At 39.4% G+C, this 24,376-nt stretch overlaps 2 protein-coding genes across 2 annotated transcripts in view; one reads left to right on the top strand and one right to left on the bottom strand.

Annotated features, from left to right (window-relative positions):
* The first annotated feature begins 6,827 nt into the window (after positions 1-6,827).
* On the top strand, positions 6,828-8,897 carry CEBPD (CCAAT enhancer binding protein delta). Its single transcript, XM_075213493.1, has one exon. It carries the CDS (start codon positions 7,038-7,040, stop codon positions 7,917-7,919), a length of 882 nt encoding a protein of 293 aa, XP_075069594.1. The 5' UTR covers positions 6,828-7,037; the 3' UTR covers positions 7,920-8,897.
* Positions 8,898-10,122: 1,225 nt separating this feature from the next.
* SPIDR (scaffold protein involved in DNA repair) overlaps positions 10,123-24,376 on the bottom strand; it is a 305,726-nt gene continuing 291,472 nt past the window's right edge. The window contains exons 15-20 of the mRNA XM_075213492.1: positions 21,897-22,101; positions 21,327-21,473; positions 15,953-16,046; positions 14,367-14,481; positions 13,053-13,106; positions 10,123-10,370 (exon numbers count right to left, since the gene is read on the bottom strand). Coding sequence (XP_075069593.1) covers positions 10,221-10,370; positions 13,053-13,106; positions 14,367-14,481; positions 15,953-16,046; positions 21,327-21,473; positions 21,897-22,101 — 765 coding nt within the window. The 3' untranslated portion in view covers positions 10,123-10,220. The remainder of the gene's footprint in view (positions 10,371-13,052; positions 13,107-14,366; positions 14,482-15,952; positions 16,047-21,326; positions 21,474-21,896; positions 22,102-24,376) is intronic.

The following is a 24,376-nucleotide window of genomic DNA, read 5'->3' as shown; positions in this document are numbered from 1 at the left end:
TGTTGCAAAGAAATGTTTCTGCATATCTACACAGATAAAGTAGTACTTGGAGCCAATTGAACATGTCTTTGAATAATAGTATCTACATTCCACATTAATCAGGTGGTTATGCTGCCATTCTTTTTATCAACAAGCTGTAGAATAAAAGTAAATAAAACTACACGTGTTACACTTGGTTAGAGGAATTGTTGTTATATTCAGAACTGAAGGATTTAGAAGAAAGGAACGACATTTTGTGATTCTTAAAAGACCTTGAAAAGTGTCTGAAAATGTCTTGTTTAGAAGGTACAGATTGCTCAGAGAAGTCATAGAGGAGTAACGGGCGTAAGTTTCCAGAGATACTGAGAGCCCATTTACACAGCCACTGAATACAAAAACAAAGTAAAAACGTAATACCTGACTACAGGTAGCTTACAAAATTTATTGTCCGTGATGTTGGATGTGGGAATCTGCTCTGTTCACAGACTCAGCAGTACTGTTATCAGGGCCAGCGTTACCATTAGGTGGGTCTAAGTGGTTGCCCTAGGACGCTACAATCTAGGTGGTGCCTAAAACACTGAATGACTGAAATATTGTAATTCATTCAAGGGTCCAATTTCCTCCACAAATGGGCTGGCAACAGCCATGGTGGGGCAGAAGCATTATCTTAGCTGTGAAGCTGGCAGCTGCTCCTCCTCCATGTCCCTGATGGTCTGGGAGTGTGGCACTGAGCTACGTCACAGCCCAGCACCACATCTAACAAAAGCAGAAATCACATATGCTCCACATAGAGTAATAAATGGGGTTCAGGATAGCTCACGAAGAGGAGTTGGCACCAGCGGAGATACAAGCACCCAGGGTGCTACCACCTGCTCAGTCTGTGATATAAATATAGTCACTTAAGTCAACCATCCTGACCTTCCAACATGACCAACATCACCAGTATAAAATGCTCCGCTCCCAGTTGTCCTATTGCAGGAAAATAGGCTAAATTAATGCTACAACTTGCAGTAACCCGGCCTAAATGACGATAGTAAGTAGGAGTATTGGGAGCAGAACATTTTGTACCAGGCGGAACTGGTCACATCAGAGGATTTGTATGTATAAACAGTTGTCCCTTGTAGGAAATAGCACCACCGTGGTGCTCTGTCAAATCTGGATACATTTTCTTGTAATTTGTAAATGTACTGAAAGTCTTTGTGTAATTTATTTATATCACTAATATCCTCACTGGAGTTTTTCATAGACAGATTTTGATCTTCCCCAATGATGCTAAAGTCAATTTTAGACTACGTAATCAAAAAAATTTGAGGAGAGACTAATAAATGACTACACAGAAGAAAGACAATTTGTGTTGTTATTGTTGAGCACGGAGAAACCACCAGAGGGAGCCTTTTACTTACAATAAATAAACTTTACATGAGAAAAGCAATTCCTCAAACACAGCATGAGCTCTATACATGATTCATAGGGTCAACTTAACATTACATTTTCAGTAATATAACTTTTTTTTTATGATTTCTTTCATTTTGTACAGTTTTTTTAAAAACATTTTAAAATATATTTCAATATAAAAAATCCTTACAGTTGAACATTACACTGCACATACAGTAATTGAGTCTTTAGCTGTTGTTGAAATGTACCTTTAAGTTTCTAGCTACCATGAGTGATTAGGTAAAAGTAAACTAAAACTATTTACCAGGAAAACTAATTATGATAAAGTTTGCAGTTCAGGTAATCTACCAGATCACATTTATGGCCTCATGACATGGACATGAGGTAACTGGTGCATAAGATCTGAATTCTACGCAGCTGGTGTTATGGAGACTACCGTGTGTATGAAATAAAACAGGTCATGTGTGAGCACAAAATCAAGTACATATAAAAAAAAAAATAGAATAGTATACGGGAGTCCAAAACAGGTATGTCTTTACATAAAGAAACATGTTTATAATTAAATCTAATGGCTCGTCACGATATTGACTTTGCACATGCTCACTTTCCAGTATTATATCCTTGTCCAGCACCGAAGAGACCTAAGGTGAGCTCAGGGAGGACAGAAACCTCCCATGGAGCAGAAGGGACTGGAGCGCGGACAGAAGCGGGCCACCTCTCTCCTGCATCGTATGTTCATTGGGAATCCGGTGCTAAATCATTCCTAGACGACCTGATTCTGGGTCAGGGTTTCGTGTGTAGCAGAACAGCTCCCTCGCAGCGCTCTATTCCATCTCTGATGGCTTGGGTTGCATTGTGACAGTGCGCTACCTGCGTGCAGTCTGTATATCCTCCAAGTGGTGCTGCAGGTTCATCTCACATTAATCTGGCCCTGCTGTGTGTATGGACTGTTAGAACTGGTTAAGTGAGGCATAATAAGGTGCTTAGTGGAGCAGGTTATTATAGTTCATTTATGATTTGCGCTGAACTGGTAAAGAGATGACAGATAACACAAGACCTAACAAAGTAACCGATTATGGGGGCTCTCAATTTAGAAAATTAAATACTCTGTAAAATGTTATTTACATATATGAAACATAAATGTGAAAATAGCTGTAAATATACTGCTGTGCTGACCAGCTATGTCGGTAGAATTATGATCCGCTTTGTTTGAGCTGACCCTTTACAATTTCTATTACACGTCATTGCATCACATCCTGTATTGATTTGTGCTATCTGAATTTACGAGCACTCACATTCCAATGTATTTACATTCCAGAGAGCTCCTGGTGGCCACAAGGGGGCAGCTGACATCACATTGTTTTCATTCATAGCAATGTGCTAAATCCAGCTTTGTGGAGCGGTCTGGAAAGCTGGATATTAGCACTATGGGAATTTCCCTGTTAAGAGCATTAGGATTAAAAATAATGTCATTTTCGGGAAAGTTACACATAGACACGGATAAATGCTTCCACTAACCCAACAACTGTAAATAATAATATGTTTTGCTGGAAATAAAAGTAAAATAAGCCTGGAAAATAAATAGAGGCAGCTGAACAGATGAGGTTGCCTAGAGGATTCTAACAGATTAACATGACATTTATTTTAATTGTAGAAACCTGACAGTCAAATTAACTAAAACATGAAAAAGAAGGTTCACAATATGATTCCTGCCATGCATGGGTATCAGGCTGATTACTTAACTACTAACCTGACTGGATGCTGTGATCGTTTACCACAGATACGCTCCCAAGATGCCTCTCCATTCACCTGAATGGGATTCCCAGGTACAGGGGCTAGAAAGTAGACTGTCTAATGCCCACACCCCGGCCACAGCAGGAAAAAGCAATACCAAGAGTTTTAAAAGCTCACAACCAACATCACTGACATTAATCAATAAACTGCTCTGTGAGCAGAACTGTGATGTACAGACAGTGGGGAGGAGGCGTCTGGTTATATGAGGGACAACAAGCATAATGAATGCAAGGGCTTCCACACAGGTATAGCTCATATGTTAATTAAGCAGGGTCAGTGTCAAGTATAAAAATGTTGGACTGCCCCAAATGGTTCTATGAGAATTCCTCCAAGCAGGATGCCATGGCTGAGCATATACTGCTCATCAAATCTGGCAGTGCACGGATGCAAATTCAGTAGTGCAATGAGCACAATGGAGGAAAGAGATTATGTACACCTTCAATATGTTCTTGATAAACGGCACTAGCCTAAAGTACTGTACACAATCTGTGTGCTTTGTATCCATCAGTGTTCTGATTTCTGGTAAGTTGTGGGGCTGACCTTCCTGGCATGGCTTGGGTGCAGTGACTCTTGTAGAAGGCAAGGTCAATGATAAGTAATATGTAATGGTACTGAGTGGTCACCTTCACCCCATGATACAGCATTTCTGTGCTGACTGGAGAGGTGTCTGCTTCTCTCTTACATTATTCCAGACACTGGAATAACACAGCACCGTATCCAGAGGCCCAGTGCTTTATTAAGTGACTTTACATTGGTGCTTCATTTTCTGTCTGTTGCCTTTATGCATTGTGATCTACTACGCCAAAATGTGATGAATTGATGCTAAAAACACATTTATTGCCATAATAAGAACAGCATTGTGTACCAAGTGGAATGGCTCATACTGTAGGATCAGCTGGTAGATTCGCAAAAGTTTAATTTTAGAAATAGTTTATACAAGTTTAAAATATCCATCTATCTCTTTAACATATATAAAGAAATAGGTTACCCCTTGCTGGAAATTGTAAAATCAGTGTTTCATGCTTAAAGTCATACAGTGGACTCCTGACAAATCTGGTTCATCAATATGCATTGAAATGTACTTGTATTTTATATTATCATCAATGAGAAATCTGCCTGTTGGACTATACCCTGAGATCTAGATTATTCCTCGCTCACACTCCACATCCTGTAATCACCATGATATAGCACTGATATCATTCTCACTCTCCAACGTGGCCAGCACACAATATGGGCTTTTCTTTTTACAATAAATAGGCTATGGCCGGTGTGTTATTTGATGTATTGCTAAGATGTATTAGATGTGTCCAGTATGGAAACTAGTGTACTAAAGACACTGGATACTTTTAAATAAAATTGTTCATAAACACCAGCACCAAGCTACAAACCTGATAACGAGCGAGCAGACATCCCTGGGGAGACACTCTTACGGGCTCAGCATGGATTAAAGGGTAGCAGGGAGGGGTTGTCTACCAAATAAAACTAGTGGCCCTGGTGAGAACATGTCTGCCTTCATTAACAGTAAAGAAAACACAAAAATTCTTACTTTAATTATTTGTAGATTTATATGGAAAATTGGTAGATCTATTAGAACAATAAAATTAAATTTGTTCTGTTCCACCGTTATTTTATATCGTAAAATTTCAGTACATTTGCAGTGCAAGCTCTTTTGTAAATATTTATTTAGCATTTGTAAACATTTCAGATGTTGAACTATAGAAATAAAGATATGTATATACTGTAAGACAAAACATCCCATAGATTGTAAGCTTGTGAGCAGAGCGCTCTCTGTATGTGTTACCCAGCATTTATTACTGTGTTTCTTCCCAATTGTAAAGTGGTATGGAATTTGCTGGCGCTATATAAATGTTGATGATGATCATGAGTAAGTTATTAGGTGATCCAGGTCTGATTTATAGACTGTATGGTACAGTTTGGATTCCCTGAACATGGCTGGTTTGCAGGAACTATTGTTGTTTGAGCTAGTGAGTTCAGTGCGTGTACCATCCTTATTTCATCCATACAGCACAGGAAAGGGAAAATGGGCACACTGCCCAATCGCATGACGCCAATCAGTGCCTATTGTTGGATAATGGACAAGTGTCCTATAACGTTCGATTACAGTTTATGAAAATAATGTACTTTTAACTAATTTGAGAAATGTGTTTCTTTGTGGACTACATGAAACCCATACCCAATAATGGTGAACATTTGATCACCGTCAAAGAACGCAAAGTAATCTAGCTCCCAACTTCAAAAGCATTACAGTGTCTGCATTAGCATTTATGTTGCACTTAAAGTCTGAGCACCGAAAACTTTTACTTTGAACTGAAGAGCAAAACAGCTAACAAAAAGCAACTATAAACATGAAGCTAGAAATTGATTATTCTGCTGGCACCAACAACCTGGAAGTATTTTGCTCCCTGCAAAGAGTATATGCAAATAGTTGCCTCTGTGCTGAATTATCCAGGAGAGATTTATAGGATCAGTTAACAGCTTCCTTGCTCTATCAATCAGTCAGGAATCCTCATCTCCACACATTTTACAAATTATCACTAGGTGATCATAGGTGGACTAGTTGCTCTGTTACCTGCCTGTCATCCTTACATACCCTTAACTACAACCATATATAAAACAAACATTCTTAGCATAAACCAACAAGGCCTTATATCTCTGTGCTTACTGCTATCTTTTATGTAAGAGAATGTTCTTCTAGAGTGGAACATTTGTGCTTTACAGAGAATTCACCCATTGTAGTACAGTGAAGGTTACAATGTCATGCAGCAATGATTCAGACAGCATTGCAGGAGAGCACAACAATGTTCAATATGGGTATATTTTGGAATTGGATCTATGAAGTGAACAGATACATTTGTGTTTTGGCTTATTGATCATGGTTATAATCCATCTTATTTATATGTTAATGTATAACTGGGCAGAGGGGAGTCTGCTGGGGGTTTCAGTGTAAAAATTGTTTTGAACAAAGTTGGGGCGACTTGTAACTTCTCTGTTTTACAGTTCTGTGAAAAATGCAAGAAATAAAAACAACTGCTTTTCCTTCTTCCAGAGAACTTAAAGCTATGGGCTGCTCTCCAGAGCCCTAATACTCTACTCCACACCACAGCAAACCCTGCCAGATCACAGCTATGCCTCGCAACACTCTACAAAGTAAATAGTTTCAGTCACTAAACAGACTCATTAACTGGATCACACAGACGTTAATAGGTGACAGTTCCACCATATTATTGATACATGTGCTGACCACAGCCCACAACTTCAAGACTGAAGTCTCTAACCAGGTCCAAGCTAATTACTTTGGAATGTCTGGAGAAGAAAACATGTTGTTTAGTTAGTTGATAGTACTGGAAATTGTGCAGTAAGTGCCATCGGCTATATTTGCAGGTAGTTAGGTTATACTAGTATTCCTGTAGCGCAGTTCTGTGCTGGACTTAGACAACAGTACGTCCAGAGAGGAAAGTGTTAACTCACATGTACACACTGCTTTGAATGGGTTAAAGTATCTGTAGGTGAAGCCCTGGAGCTGTCCCAACCCCGCACACTGCGCCCTGGCAGCCGCCTCTCCCCCCTCCCTTAGGACTATGATAAGACGTCAGGAGGGAGGAGTAGGAGCCGGGAAGTATATATCCAGCTGTAGCACGCATTACTCTCAGAGCTCACTGACAGCATCAGTCACACACCAGCAGCAACTAGCCAAAGCGCAGCAGAGGGGACTTAGCTGAACGGGATCCTAAAGTCCAGCAGCTACCCCTGTGACATCTGCAGGGACCCTCAGACTACCCAGTGCCTCTGTCACCTCTGAAGGATCGGGCAGACCATCCAGCAGGACCCTGCAGTACACTACCACTTACATGAGTGCCCTGTCCATGAGCCTGGAACCTCGCTGTGTGTCTCCCTATGCAGCCTGGTGCATGGAGCCCACCAACTTCTATGAGCAAAGAGTCAGCGGGTCCCCGGCCCCCTGCAAGCCCCGGGTCATGTGTGAGGAGACGGAGCCCCACGTGAACAGCAGCACTCTGGCAGAGCTCAGCGCAGCCCCTGCTATCTACGATGATGAGAGTGCCATCGACTTCAGCTCCTACATTGACTCCATGTCCTCTGTGCCCAACCTGGAACTGTGCAACGACGAGCTGTTCGCGGACCTGTTTAACAGCAACCACAAGAATGGGGAGCGGGCAGAGTGCGGGGCTGACTACCTTAGCGGGCTCCTGGCTCCACAGTGCCAGGGCAGTGCCAAGACACTGATATCGCATCTAAAGCAAGAGCCTGAGTGGAGTGACAGCGACATCTCCTCCTCCCTGCCCTGTCAGATAGCCACCTGTGCACAGACCAGCATGTGCCTGCAGCCCACCCCGCCCACCTCCCCGGAGCCCTGTAGCTCCAGTGCCGCCAGCTCTGCTTGCCCTTCCCCTTCATCGTCCACCACCATGGGCACCTCTTGTGGCAAGGACAGAATGAGCAAAAAGAATGTGGACCGCTTCAGCCCAGAGTACAGGCAGAGGAGAGAAAGGAACAACATAGCGGTGAGAAAGAGCAGAGACAAGGCAAAGAAACGTAACGTTGACATGCAGCAAAAGCTGTTAGAGCTGTCATCTGAGAACGAGAAGTTGCACAAGAGAATTGATCTGCTCACACGGGACTTATCCAACCTCAGACACTTCTTCAAACAGCTACCCCCCACAGCCAGCACCGGCACCTTCCTGTCCAACCTGGGGAGCATTGACTGTCGGTAACATGCACCCCAATGACAAGGACTATGATAACTCAATACCTCAGCCCATCAGAGGGGTCCTCTGAGAGGGGAGGGCTGCACTCTGCACCACCCACGTTCTGGGACATTTTGTTCGCCCTCTTAAGACTGAGCCACAGTTAAGACTTTTTAATATATATTATTATAGTGCAATAAGGATAAAAGCTGTGTTGCCAATATCATGCAAAAGGGACTGGGAGAGGGTGTCTGATACCCTGTGTGTGCCAGAAAGTAACAAGTATTATACCTTGATGTCCCCTATGGCATTCAAGGTATCAATCATGTTGGATTGTAAAATGCCAAAGAGTTGGGTTGCCATCAAGTATTATCATTAAAGATGCAGTGCACCCGGTGACAGCATGTGCCTTGTACTGCACTTTTAATATTAATTACCTGATGGATGTGAAACAACTTGACATGCCTTATACATCACAGGCTACAGCCTTACATAAGTGATTCGTGTGAACACCACACATGGTGGGAGGTACTGACTGTAGCACTAAACGCTAATTTTGTAAACACTTTAAGCTTATTATGACTACAAAGTGGACAATTTGTCTTGCACCATTGTGTAATACCTACACATCTCACCAGTGCCTTTGGCTTTTCTAGTGCATTTTTACTAGTTCTTTACAAGTTAATAACCAAGATATTGGTCTTTTCTCATGTGTTGTCCTGCTAGTGCCCATTCATAATAGCAGAAGCATTTGATATGTTCTGTTAGTGCCTTGCTTACCCGAAGCAGCCTGTAGCTGGAAGTACTGTATGGGGAGAGGCACATTTGGGCAGTGCCAAACAGAAATTGTGCTGGTCTTCAGTTTCGTTGTTGAATGTGTAGCCAAATAATAGTGCTACCCCTGGAAATATAGAACTATATATATGTATTTTTTTCTTCTCCACAAAACTATAAAACCAAGCTAAAACATTTCCCTTCCTTAAGTTATTTTTGTAATTTTAATTTTCTATACCCTTTATTGATGCAGCTATGGTACATTTGTAAAATGATTTCAGAGAGAAATTCTTTGTATTGTAGATATTAGGGAAAGAAAATGAGCATGCTCGACTTTTTATATGATCATTTTTACAGCATTTTTAATAATAATAAAATGAGAAAAAAAAAACAACCATCTGCCTCTATGCTTCATTGTGTACTTCATTTGGTAAACTATGCGGGAATAAATGGAATGAGTTCTTTTAACACTGGTCAAGGTATGAGGTCTTTTGTATTTTAACATGGGACAAGTCTGAATAATATATACTATACATCTGTAATATACATACATCAAAATAGTGCAATCAGTGTTTTCTCTTGGCTCTACGATGACAATGCTGGTTAATGAATAACACAAAACAAAGCTGAGTCAAGCAATTTGTACCTGCAGGGAGATGACTGGTTCATAGCACTGTTTCCAATCACACCACTTATAATACTAGAAAATTAAAGCTAGCCGCACAAAGGAACCAAATAAAATTCACTCTATTTCTTACAGACTTCTGATTTAAGGGGTTCATTTTCAGGTACTTGCTATGATATTTACAGGAAGTAATCACTGGCCTTAATGACCACTAAATCTATAGCAAAGGCACCTTGTGACACTCATATGTTTGTAAATGAGGATACCATAAAAGAATATCAAATATTTGACATTTTTATGTATCTTCATTATCAACGTTACTGCAAAACTGCTCTTTGTTTACAATCTTGTTAGGTAATTTGTCTGCAATATCCCTCAGTGCTCTTACTGATCAAGTCTGGTGTCCACAGGGAAAAATCCATCCCCCCATGATGAAAACCTTATCTCAAATATATTTTCTGAAAAGCTTCCAAAACATTTTTTTTACATATAATTATGAATGTTACTATCAGCTCCTCTATATGGAGCACATTGCACTTATTTTAATTGTAACTACAACTACATGTATATTATTTCATAAGGCAGAGTGTATTAATTATATAACAACCAATGACTGCAGAATTCCTTCCATATTACGTTTTGCACCAGTAGTGTAGGAGGTAAAAGTCCATCTGACGTCATAAGATTATATAGACCAACACTTAAACAAATACTCTCAGAAGACGTGAGAATGTTGATATACTTTTCTAAAGGGATGAATGAAATAACTCACAAGGTAAGCAAATGGAAGAGCAACAATGTTGCAAAAAAAAAAGGAAAATCATTCAAACCAACATTTACAAAAATAACTTTAATAAAACACTTTGTAATATAAATTAAAAAAAAAGTCAGCATATTATCTTCTCTCCAACAACATATTTAGCTAGTAACTACATAGCAGAGTCCAGACCCCCTTGAGTTCCACTTGTTCCTGCTTGTAGAAGACAGATCTCCTCCAGCTTCACATTGGTATTCACACACTGGACATAGCAATGCATAGGTCCCACTTCTTTCCCCAGGACAGAACTCACCTGGTAGCGCTGCAGATAAAAGGCATATGTGTGTGCTCAGCAAACAGCCCTGGACATTTTGTTCTAAGCAGCAAATAGCTCTGATAAGGCACACTCCCATATCATTACTCTTTTACAACCCAGACAGGTGAGCACAGGTAAGACCTGAGCTCAACTGATAAAGAAGTCAATGTGATTTCATTTCCATTGCAAATCTGACACTATTACACATTGCTCCTTATCAGTCAATGATGGTTACTGATAGCAAATGTTATGCAGGTATCTGTAAATTGTTCCTTATTATCATATTAACCTACCTTTTTTCCATGTACTCTGACTCATTGAGATACTCTATCAATACTAATGTTAGCCTAGTGCTTGGTCGGAGCCCTGAGTATTAGAGGCAGACTACAATACTGCAGAATGCTATGGCATGTGTATACATTTACACTGCTTTATGAGAAGTCCACATCTGCCTTGTAAAGAGCACAGCTGTGTACAGTGGTTATAAACAGTATTCATTGTCACATTATCTTCTCACATTATAGAAACAAAATGGATTTATTTGGAAATTCTAAAAAAAACAAATCAATTGATACAAAATATTATGCGATGTCAAACAACTTTAATGCTTTGTCTTAATTACAAATAAAAACAAAAGTGATTACATAAATATTCACCACCTAGTTTTAATACTTAGTAGCTGCCATAACACCAGAGAGTATTTTTGGGTAGATGTACCAGCTTTGCACATCTGGACACTGCAATGTTCCCAGTCCTTTTTGCATTGTTACTCAGGCTGGACGGATCCCAACGATGAACAACAATTTACAGATAGTTCCACAGATTCTCATTTGGATTCTCCAGAAAATTTTATTTAAACCACTTCAATGTGGCTTTTGCTGTATGCTTTGGATCACAGTCCTGCTAAAATATAAATCTTCTCCCAAGTCATAAGTGTCTCACAGACTGCAACAGGGTTAAGATTTGTCTATATCTGGCTCCATGCATTTTTTTTAACAAATTTTCCTGTCCCTGAGGCAGAAAAGCATTTTCATAGCATCATGCTCCTACCACCACCGTGGTTCAATGTGTTACTGGGATGCAGTGTTAAACGCAAAACACTGTGTTTTGTCCAAGCCAAAGTCAAAAACCTAATTCTTGGTCTCATCAGACCATAGCCTCTTCCTCCACTTGAGAGTCTCTTACTGCTTTCTGCCAAACAGTATACAAGAGTGCATGGTTGTGAACATTTTCTTCCAGCTCTACCATAAAAGTCTGTAACACTGTCAGAGTTGTCACAGGCCTCTCCATGGTCCTTCTTCACAAGTGTCCTTATAGCATGGATACTCCGTATTGGAAGATGGCCTGGTCTAGCAGATGTGCCATATTCCTTCCATGTGTTTCCGTGGACTGAACAATGCTCCAGGGGATATTAAATGTCTTTGAAATCTTCCTATATTCATCCATTTTTTGGGCTTTTCAATAAAATGTTCTCATATTTCCCCCCCTCTCCTTAGTAGTATTACTGATGAAGCATCTGTTTGGAAATACACTAACCAGGAGCACCTCATCATGTGACCTCTGTAGACAACTCTACGGTTTATTTAGGTATATCTTAGAAAATCAATACTTATACCACCAATTATTGTTCTTTGACAGTCTGTTTTGTGTTGATGAATGGTAAGAATTCACAAATTAATCCATTTAAATTCAACAATTTTTAAAAATAAATAAATAAAAAGTGCTAAACAGGGTGAATACTTTTCATAACCACTGTATATAAAAATACTGTAAATAGTGTAAACACAATATAATATACTGTATTTGCAGTGTTTTGTTCATATTATGTTGTGTTATGACATCATTAATTAGTATAATAGTGCACATGTGCTATGCTAATCTACACTTTACAAATACAAAAATAACTAAGAACATGTTTAACTGTTTGAGTGACAGACGAGCAGTCCTGTGGTTTAATCAATGTGCATTTATGCAGAGTTAGGACACTGCAGTCCTGTACCACATACAATGCTCCATATCCTCAAATCTCCCAATATTTGATTTGATCAGTGCCAATCCCAGAACACCAGTTCACTTAAAATAAGTATATTAAAATATGTTTAGTTGTAACAGAGCCCTCCCAGTCTTGTCATAAAGCCCAGAGTGTGGACTGGACCATACAATAGAATATACAAACGTGATACTCCTTTAAACCATGTCATTACATATGTATAACTGCTACATTTCCTCATCACTCTCCTGAAACTATTTATTATTTCCTTATATACTTACCCCCCCCCCCCTTTATACTAACATTCCTATTTCAAATACTGTGCCCCCCTCATATTGTGTTTCATTATACTCATCCTTTCCCTGAGCCAATACCTGCCTCATTATAGGATCCTGCTCATTGTGGCTCTCAGTAACTGTACTGTACCAGCAGCTTTTCTGCAAGGAGAGAACTCCTGGTTACCGTGCAGGCCTGGAGAAAACTCAACAAAAAGGCTTAGGAAATAGGAATCAAGTTGCCTTGTTTATTCCAGTGAGCTCTTTAGTCTATTTGCAATAGACAGATTGGCCACTGTAGCACACCCAGTTGTTATTACACCTTGTGAAACCAGCCACCAATCCATCCAAACCTACGGATCGTGTTTCTAACAAATACATTTTTCTTATCTGATCAGATGACATTATTTGTATAAAACATACCCCGTCTTCACTGGAGCAAGAACTCAAAAGAGAAGAAATGGTTTCTTGTTGCAGCTGTGAAGAAATCAGGATAATAGGGATGTTAGAACATTATATAACCAATGCTGTAAACATCATGCATGTGTTATATCTACTATCATACATGTGTTATATCTACCACCATACATGTGTTATATCTACCACCATACATGTGTTATATCTACCAACATACATGTGTTATATCTACCATCATACACGTGTTATATCTACCATCATACACGTGTTATATCTACCAACATACACGTGTTATATCTACTATCATACACGTGTTATATGTACCACCATACATGTGTTATATGTACCACCATACATGTGTTATATCTACCATTATACATGTGTTATATCTACCATCATACATGTGTTATATCTACCATCATACATGTGTTATATCTACCATCATACATGTGTTATATCTACCACCATACATGTGTTATATCTACCATCATACATGTGTTATATCTACCATCATACATGTTATATCTACCATCATACATGTGTTATATCTACCATCATACATGTGTTATATCTACCACCATACATGTGTTATATCTACCACCATACATGTGTTATATCTACCATCATACATGTGTTATATCTACCATCATACATGTGTTATATCTACCATCATACATGTGTTATATCTACCATCATACATGTGTTATATCTACCATCATACATGTTATATCTACCACCATACATGTGTTATATCTACCACCATACATGTGTTATATCTACCACCATACATGTGTTATATCTACCACCATACATGTGTTATATCTACCACCATACATGTGTTATATCTACCACCATACATGTGTTATATCTACCACCATACATGTGTTATATCTACCACCATACATGTGTTATATCTACCACCATACATGTGTTATATCTACCACCATACATGTGTTATATCTACCACCATACATGTGTTATATCTACCACCATACATGTGTTATATCTACCACCATACATGTGTTATATCTAGCATGATTTGTAGGATAAAAACTTAATGTATAGCAATTTTGTTTCTATTTTTCTCCAGATTAAAGCATTTCTTATAACGTAACTCAGGTCCCAACCACTGGATAACTGGGCTAATAGTCACACAGTATGGCAGCTTTTTACAGACCACTGTTACTCAGCTGTCTATGGTTCTAGTGCACCTGTCCTTTGGTTTGTACACTATATATTCTGTCACAGCAATGTAGCACCGTTTAGGACATTTCATACATTAGGGTGTGCAGACCATACTTCCCTGTGTTTGTGTATTACCTGTAATCTCACTTTACATTCTGGCCTTAATTCACACCGCAGAAATACTTCAAGTCGCCTTCTGATAACTGGAGTGCTCACATCCACAACGCAGTGGCAACAGAAAAATGATCGTCTGCAGGAGGAACAGAGGAAATAAACTGATTCAATCAGTAAAATAAAAAAATGTGTTTCATATTTGCAAAGAAAATGTACTACAGCTTAATTAGAAACCATTGAAGCTACCAAAATGGGAAGAGATCTGGTTGATAAAAGTCTATAACCAAACTGCCCACAGACAGTAACAGCTACAGCGCAACCACTGCCGTATTCAGATCCTGAGAATGGCAAAATACATAAAATAGCCAACAGTTTGTTATAGATATTTGTCATATTATTATTCTACCTTAATGTCCTTGTATATAAAATTTGTTTTCAAACTGAATGTCAGTTAAAGCATTCTCTTAAAGAGAATATAAATCCCTATACTGCTTGTTGACTAATGACTAGATGTGATGGCTGCATACTGGGAAAATCTGTAAAGTTTACATTAAATGTGCAAACTTCTCATGTTCCCTGTAAACATTGCACAAGACGTGTATCTCTGCGGTTCTGGTGCCACTGGAACTTCTGGGACAACATCAAAGTGTCCCCGTCATCTCCCCCGAAGTGTCCAGCATGTGACCAGACTTTGATCTTACACAGGAGACATTCCTGCAGGGCCAATGGCACCAGTTGTAATAAACTGGAGTCCCCATTTGTCCTGGAAGAGCACGGGGAAACTATTCTACTGCTTCATGGCTGTATTATATGGCTGTATTACACACTGTTACCACTGAATATGGCTACCATCTCTATTCATGCCCAGAGAAGATAATATATACACACATAAGAAGAAACCCTGTTTTCATGCTCAAACAAACCTGATGACAGAATACCCCTGAACTAGAGCTGTCATTTTATATCTGATAAACATAGGTGCAAACTCCTGCTTTTAGGTTATCTGGGGAACAACACAAATCTAGCTAGTGTTTACAAATGTTCATACATCAATAGCAGCATTATACACCTATTTATGCATTTACTTGACCTTGTATAACTTTATAGACTCTTGATGTGGTTTATGCCACTTTGATATACAAATGTTACAATATACTAATTCATATTGGATCAATTTGTAGCTTATGTTTAGTGGCTATTTAATAAGTAAATGCAAACGTGTCAAAAAATTGGGGCCATAATAACGCATTTTTTATTAAGTTTATTATTCAATGCTAAAAACTCTACTACTAAGGGGAATATGTGGTTGTTAGTACTAGTGATAGTAGAAGACAAACATTTATACTGTTAGACACAAACGCTAAAGGCATATTTTTCTGTAAGCGACTCAAACATTGCTTAGACAGAACCTTCCTTTTATACATGACAAAGAATAATGTCAGATGCAGCAGTACACAACACCAATGTTCACCAGCTACAACACATGTATTTGTGGCAGGCACAACATGCACTTAATAAAGTATTACCTTAAAATACTTAAGGTGTATTTTTCCTTCAAACATATTTACTATAAGAAGGGTTTAGTTTAAGCCATGTAATGGTCTTACCTATGTGAATCCAATGGCTGTAGTTTACTGTTTCCACAAAGATTACACACTGGCCATGAAAAAGATTCTCCCTCATTCACTCCAATTATAATCCCTGGAAAACAAATGTAATGTCAATTGGATGCCAATTAATAGTGAAATGAATAGATGGACATCAATATAAGACTGCACGCTGTAATGTCAAATTACATAACCAGACTGAAGAGGTTTTCATTTCTACAAGTCATCTCAGTTATAGCAGAGGATCATGAGAATTGTAGATCCAACAGTAGAACAACCAAAGTAATATCATCAATATCACCAATTTTTTAGTCTTTACTTTTGTTTAATGTAGATTAATACCCTTCAGATTAACACAATACAATGATAGGAATTACCAGTCTGAAAAGTTAATGCTGATTTGATTTTGTGACTACAAGTCTTTGACGGTTTCCATTGGTTAGGTACTACTATCTAGCAGGGTATATCTAACCTTACATGCAGTAAAATAAAAATCATGTCATGATATAAATGCCTTGCTCTAATGTCTGTACGTAACCGTCCTGTATAGTAGGTTCTACTCCTCTGCATTAGAGACAGACTTGCCTGCACTTGACTTAACAAGCTCTTTTCAAACACTGGAAAAGACTAGAAGACTAGATTTCTAGAGAAACGAAAATGTTAAATATAGGCTGAAAGATGATTTTGACAGAAAGTCTTATCTGGACAAATAAAAATAAATAAGTAATCTGCTGTAATAACTGGATAACTGGATAAGACTAGATTCATTTAGTTCTACAAGGTCAAAGTCATTTATAAGGCACAATCTTCAGCTCCATCCCCAGAGCTCTGCAGTAACAAGGCGTTTGGGTACTGGGAAACTTTTGCAATTATTTGCAGTTTATTTTTCAGCACTTGATAATTTCATTTTTTTCTGCCAAATATTCTGCTCACACCGACATGTTCATCTCAGCTGCTGAGTAATAACTTTCCCTGATACTAACCTTGAACGATTTGCCCTATGGAGCGGATGGATCTGCAGGGCACAATGATGGTGCCTATGCGGGTACATTCCTCACAACATGCACCAAAGTGCAGAGTCGAGATCTAATTATGTACAATGAGATTTTTGAGATAAGAGGGTGGGAGAGTGCACGGCCTTTTCCTCTCCAAAAAAAAGTCTTGAATTCTCCATCACCCCTGAGGTCTCATGGTGATATTGGGATGCATATGAACCTTACAGTACTTTTTTGGGGAAACACACCTTAGTCAACCAATGTAGTAAGAAACCTTGACAAACATAAAAGTGACACGTCATAAAGACAGTCCTGATGTCCCCTCATTCTCCTGATTAATCTCTACACATAAATGAGACTAAATAGTGCAGTACTTTAGGTAAATGCACTTTGTAAATGACCCTGTGTTCTATGCTGCTAGTGGGCAACATGAAAAGTATAGTGTACAGTGTCCTCCCCAGCACCTATTTCCCGGCTGCTCTACCCAGCTGGTTTTACTTCCACCTGACTCGTGGAGCCCAACAGAGTTCTATTATAACAGGCACTATGTGAGCACTATAGTCAGTATTAGACCACTGACCTGCAGTCTGAACAGTCCTGGCAGGTGTGGGCAATAACCTCCAAAATGTTTTAATATTACTGCAAAGTATTACAACTGCCTCCACCCGACAACTTCTCAATGCCACCCGGCTGGCAAAATATTCTCAGGAGAACACTGGTGTATCATCTCCAGTTTAAGGGGCCTATTTATCATCCATCGTTTTTCTTTTATTTAAACTTTTCAAACCTTTTTCTCCTTGATAAGGATTGAAAGTTTCCGGCTATGTATCAAGAAAGATCTCAGGGACAGCAGTGCTTATAACCTGCTGTCCCTGAGAAGTAACTCACCTCTTTATTACAGTCTCTTCTCATCCGAAGAAAACTGTGTTGAACTTCTCCTCTTTTTTTCGTTAGTGCGCATGCAACGACCGAAAACCTCGGGCATGCATCCTGGACCGCAAGAAGGTGAGTCATGTGACAGGGAAGGATCACATGATCCCTCCACACATGCGCTGTCCAGCTCTGCTTTTTGGAGCAGACCTGACAGCTGCGAAAGCTTTCATTTATATTAATATATGCCAGCTTCAGCTGGCGTACATTAACATGTAGAAAAAGAGAAAGATTTCACAGGGCACACTTTAATACATAGTGTTAATGAGCACTCCCCATACACTGTTATGAAAAAAACGATAATTCATGCAAAGCAGCAGATATCTGAGATATCTGCTGCGATGCTACAATAATACATACTAATTTAGAGGTAAATCCCCGAAAACGGTTGTTTAACAGGGGGAATAGCTTTGATACATAGGCCCCCAAATGTGTTCTTTACCTCTTCTGGTTAGAGATAGGCAACCTTCTGTTCTACTGCCTCTACAAGTCTAACCATGCCCTGCCAATAGCAGGAGAGACACAGTATGTCTGATCCTGGTATATAATATGAAAGTAAGCAGACTCACACACTATTGCCACTACAAGTTGCCAGACAAGCTATATTATGAGTCACAAATACATGCCAGACACGGTAAGTGATGCGTCATAAAATAAGCCTCAATTTAAAGTTGCATTAACTATACGATCTGATTGTCCCTGTATGAAGTGGTAAGGATTGTCTTGTAAACACCACCATGAATTTGTAATTTTTAAGCTCTGTAATTAGCTCTACAAATTGGCACCACATTGTAAGCTTTGCCTTAATTTATCTAACCATTATGATTGCAGTTTTAAAACAACATTAAACACAGACGCTAACGTGCTAAGGAACTGCTGCCACCTCTGTAATCATCTTGTCTTATAAAGTCCAGGAAATCTAACAGACCGTAGAACCTGAGATATCTTCATTTTAACACATATTGCATTAAATAAAATCCTGAGGATTGTGGCAGTCCACAAAGCAACCTGACAATGCTCCACATGCAATGTGCTGCACCGCATACAATGATGTATTCTTACGTAATCTTCCAGCAAGTTTCCAACACCCATCACTGTTGCATTTTCCTGCACCTAGAAGGTGACTATGACAAACACTATCCCATGATTATCCTACATCCATAGACTTGCTGTTTGGACCATGCTCAGCTACAGGTCTATTAGCCGTGTGGCCAGACCACTTCAGGTCGCACTGAAGGATAATAGTGTGGGTTCTCCTAAAAATACACAATTCATCATGGAGTAGACTATAAGGGCCTCGTCTTTCCTCTGTCTCACGTCTGCACCACCTTCACCTACCTCAGACGTACTTTCCTCTGTTTTTAGGTGTTTTCTATTTTTTATGATTTGTCATCCTGACTGTCTGGCAATGCAGAGTTTACATATAAACCATGATGATGCTGAAACCATCCAATGTATAACCCAACCTATACCCAAAACCTCTGGATGTATTCCTCAGTGCTCCATTTACCTCTGTCCGTCTAATATCCAGTCTCATTTTATCACTGTTTATCTTCCCAATTGTAAAGCACTGCAGATTATGCTGACGCTATATAAATAAATGGTAAGCAATAATAAATACGTTTAAAGCGTTCCTGTTGCCCATGCATAGCGGAGACAGCCATTTTGTTAATACTCATGAGAATGCTATCAATACACTAGGAACTAATGAAATGACTGAGGTATGAGGCAATCTATGGTACAAGAGGGAATATATGTATTTAGCCTCAGTATAAACTGAATACCTGACTGGGCAGAAGGCACACTATAACAAAGCATTAGAACACCTCTGTAGCATAGTTTCTCAACATTTTTCTTACCAAGTACGCCTTTAAAAGAATTACTACCTATTGCAGTAGTGTCCTGCTATCCTTCACCTGCAGCCCCCAGCAGTCTGCTCCCAATCTTATTCTGTGTTAGGGCAGACTGGGGGCAGCTGACATCCTTGTCACATGACCTCTGCAGCACAATGCTGGGAGGTCACGCTGCAATGCGGAGGAGGAACCAGCGCAGTGTGTTCTTCCTCCTCCCCTTTAAAGGCTGCAGGTGTGGGTCCTCGCAGAAGACAAGGTTGTCCATCACTGTATTGTCTTGTATCTAAAAAAGTATATAGTATAATGTACTGTATGAGGAATAAGGAAATCATTTGTGACAACTGAATTATCTGAGTGACCAGAAGGAACACCACAATTGTAAGGCAAGTTAACTGAATAACATTTCAACCTTGGGCCCAGGTTTAGACCAGCAGAGTTGTAGGGGTAGCAGAATACCTATTACCGCTCTGATAATTCAAGATCAATTTATTTTTTTTATTATTTTATAATTTATTATTTTATATTTAGATTTATCCACTCACTTTTAGTGGTGGGGAGCAGGTTTATTGGGGCAACAATATATGCCATCATAAAAAAATACAAAAATAATAAAATTACTAGTAAAATACAATTATTTCTCCTATACATATGGGAAGCTGTGGGGGATTAGAGCACTGTAACAACAGCAGCCTTCTGGCCTTGTGAAGCTATGTATGAAGTGGGCACATATAAATCTCATCACTGGAAGTAGCCTGTTACATGATTCCAACGAAGACTGGGTACACACTAAAGGGTTTTCAGCTGAATACTGGGCCAATCAATAAATAACCATTCGGCCCGATATCGTATTAGTGTGAGCGATTATCATTCCAAAGCACATTGTATCGTTTCATTTGATTTTTTAACTAGACTACAAATGTCATTCAACGATGGAACTATGATGCTCCAATCCTGCAGTGTGTATGTAGTCACAACCAGCAGAGTCCATAGAACTCTATGGAATGTGCAGAGTTACGATCTTTTCAGACAATGGTTATGACAGATGAAGCGCACGGATCTGAAGGTAATAACTTGTAAAAACATTTTCAGTGTGTACACATGAATCAGCATGCTGATCAGGACTTTAAAAAAATAAATAAAAATTTAATCGTGGTAAAATCGTTAAGGATATCACATCAGGGAAAGTCTGTAATTCTGTACAGTGTGGGCCCAGCTTAACTCATTACACTGAAATAAAAAGTGCAATATAAAGAACTCTGTACTTCACAGTGTGCAGTACATGAAGGAGCTACTTGTGACATTCACATATACAAAAATAAACTGCTGTGAATCGCCTGTTATCCATTACGAAGGGTTAAAGAGGGCAAAGCAAGCAACTGGCTGCATTTGCCCTGCTACAAAGAGTGCACAGTTTTTAAAAATATATTTACATGTGACATTATAATAGAACAGTATCAGTGATACAACCATCCTTAGGCAGTATAGATCAGCACAGTGGCTGCACCCATCAATGCTATAACATTCTGATCTGGCTTATATTAAGACAGTAGAAAGTGTTTAGTGACATGTGGCTATCATTTGTCTTGCTGTACCAACCTTTCACAGTGCATAGTGAGTTCACCTCGGTTGCAGAATCCAGTTCATCTAGTCTGACAGGACCAGTCAGCTCGTTAACGCCAGGAGCAGAGGATAAAAGGGGCTTTTGTAATAAGAGAACTGTGCGTTCAACACAAATGATCCTGTCTGCCAATAAAAACATTTCAAATCATGTTGCCTACATTACAATCACCCATAAAGACAGCATCTATGATTAACCCATTAATGCAATGTCTAGGCAGATATGATGTATACATATGTTAACTATATGCCCAACTACAAGGTAGAGGCGGCATGAACCACAGTACAGATATCGAATACGGAGAATGAGGTTTACTGTTCTCTATGAATGTACAATAATCTGATGTCCAAGATAGATAATAGATCATAGATAATTGTTCTGATAGGGACAAATGTCTATACTATTATGAAAATAGTTAAATTATATCAGAGCTTGATGCCAAAAACTTACTTTAATGCATGTTAATTTTTAACATTTTTTAATGAACTCTACTTTTAATTCTTAACAGCCTCACTGTTGTTATTGATGAAAATACTGATATAGGTTACCATTTGCTTTGACGGCATCTTTGAAAAAGATACAGCAAGGTGACTTCTTGGAAAGGGCTTCTACCACGCTGTCGTCAAGTACACAAGACGGCACGACACACGCTACAATCACACTAGGATTTGTAGATGTTACTGATGCAGTCTGCAGAGTTGTGTCAGTCACGTATAACCACAAGTCTTTCTGCACAGGAAGCCTCCTTTGTATCTACAATTTCAACAAGATATACAACATAGTTATTATCTATATGGAAGCTAAATTATCTGCAACATGGAAAAGTACTCCAAATAAATCACAAATAAGTTTGGGTTGTCCTTAATTGAAGTGGACAAGAATTTCATTCAAAAGAATGTTGTACTTTATGCAACTTCAGTGGAAGATCCATGTTTTTATAAACTCTTAATTAAAAGCTTGTTAGATGTGTGTTATCAAAAGTGAACTGGATGCAGTACTTGATTACATGTAGACTATAATGCAGTGTTGGCTAACCTGTGACACTCCAGGTGTTGTGAAACTACAAGTCCCAGTATGCTTTGCCAATATATAGCAGCTTATTGCTGGAAGGGTATGCTGGGACTTGTAGTTTCACAACACCTGGAGTGTCACAGGTTAGCCAACACTGCTATAATACAAGTAACAAACTTGGTGATCTGGATGTTTGGCCCGACTGCCAAAAGACCAGACCCGCAGAACATGATGTAAGCCTAAATAAAGATGTAATCATTTGGTAAGCGGGCCAAATAAAAATAGTTCTCAACGAACCCCATGTTTTCCATTGGCCGAAGATTACATTGGATGATAGCACTCTCTGTTCCGAGATTGGCAATAATTTTGGACTCATATATGCTGTATTTTGTGGTCCTTAATGAGGTTGTATGGAGCCTTAAGAGGTTGTCCACTCTTTGGGCATCCCTCCATCAGTCACACTTCACATGCAGAGCTGGATTAAGAGGGGCACTGGGGACATGAATCCCGGACCATCTTCTGTCATGGGTGAACAGTGTGGTACTAGGTTGCCGGCCCTTCCTCTCGGACCAGCTACCTTCCTTCATTTGGCTGCGGATCTGATCATCCGTCCCTCCCCCTATGTGTGGCCTCGAAAGGGACAAATGTCACATGGGACGCGCACCACATTACTGGGGCCATCCCATGTGTGCAGAACAGCAAGAGAGGCAGACAGAAGAGTCTTCCTTTCCAACACAGCGCAGATGGAATAAGGTAAGTGTGAGGGAAGGGAGGGGGATATCTTAATATAATGTGTGAAGGGAAGGAGGGAGGAGGAGGTCTTAATATAATGTGTGAAGGGAAGGAGGGAGGAGGAGGTCTTAATATAATATGTGCAGGGAGGAGGGGTTTAATAATAATGTGTAAGGAGAGGGTTGGAGGGAGGAGGGGGATGTTAATATAATGTGTGAGGGAAGGGAGGGGGGATCTTAATATAATGCATGAGGGAAGGGATGGGGGATCTTAATATAATGTGTGAGGGAAGGGAGGGGGACCTTAATATATGTGAGGGAAGGGAGGGGGATCTTAATGTAATGTGTGAGGGAAGGGAGGGGGATCTTAATATAATGTGTGAGGGAAGGGAGGGGGGATATTAATATAATATGTGAGGGAAGGGAGGGGGGGATATTAATATAATATGTGAGGGAAGGGAGGGGGGATCTTAATATAATGTGTGAGTGAAGGGATGGGGGTCTTAATATAATATGGGAGGGAAGGAAGGGGGGGGTCTTAATATAATGTGTGATGGAAGGGAGGGGGGTCTTAATATAATGTGAGGGATGGGAGGGGGAATCTTAATATATAATGTATGAGAAAATTAAGTTGGTCTTAATATAATGCGTGAGTAAAGGGGTATTAATATTATGTGTGATGGAAGTGACTGGATGGTCTAAATATAATGTGGGTGTTAGGTAGGCTATTCATTTAATGGTGGAGTGTAGGAAGGGGCTAATTATTTAATGGGTGCTATTTTATTTGTGGGGTGATGGTGAGGCATTTTAATTAATTGGTGTGGCTATTTAATAGTGGGGCCTATTAATTTAAGACTTGGGAGGGAAGCTATTAAGTTTATGGTGGACAATGGGTTGGAGCAAATTATTTAATAGTGGGAGTTTATTTGAGGGGTGATGGTGGGGCTATTTAATTTAATAGTGGGGCAATTCATTTAGGGTAAGGTGACGGGACTTTTCATTTAATGCTGGGGCAGTTTGAGTTTGAGTGTGGAGCTGAGTTTTGGGGGGAGGGCTATTTATTTAATGTGAATACGAATTATTTAATGCTACTGATGGTTGTGGGAAATGTATATATTTATTAAACGTTAACAAATAGGAGGATTTCTCCCCCATGGCCATGGTATGAGACGGTTCAGGGGAATATCTGATTAAGGAGGGAGAGTTGTTCAAATTGGATTAACAGTAAACACATTGCACAGTGAATGACATGGTTTACAGTTTTCAGTTTACAATCTAAATCTGAT

The sequence above is a fragment of the Mixophyes fleayi genome, chromosome 5, assembly GCF_038048845.1.
Source record: "Mixophyes fleayi isolate aMixFle1 chromosome 5, aMixFle1.hap1, whole genome shotgun sequence".
Taxonomy (NCBI): Eukaryota; Metazoa; Chordata; class Amphibia; order Anura; family Limnodynastidae; genus Mixophyes; species Mixophyes fleayi.
Note: the sequence above shows the minus strand (reverse complement) of the source record. Positions and strands in the feature narration are given on the sequence as shown.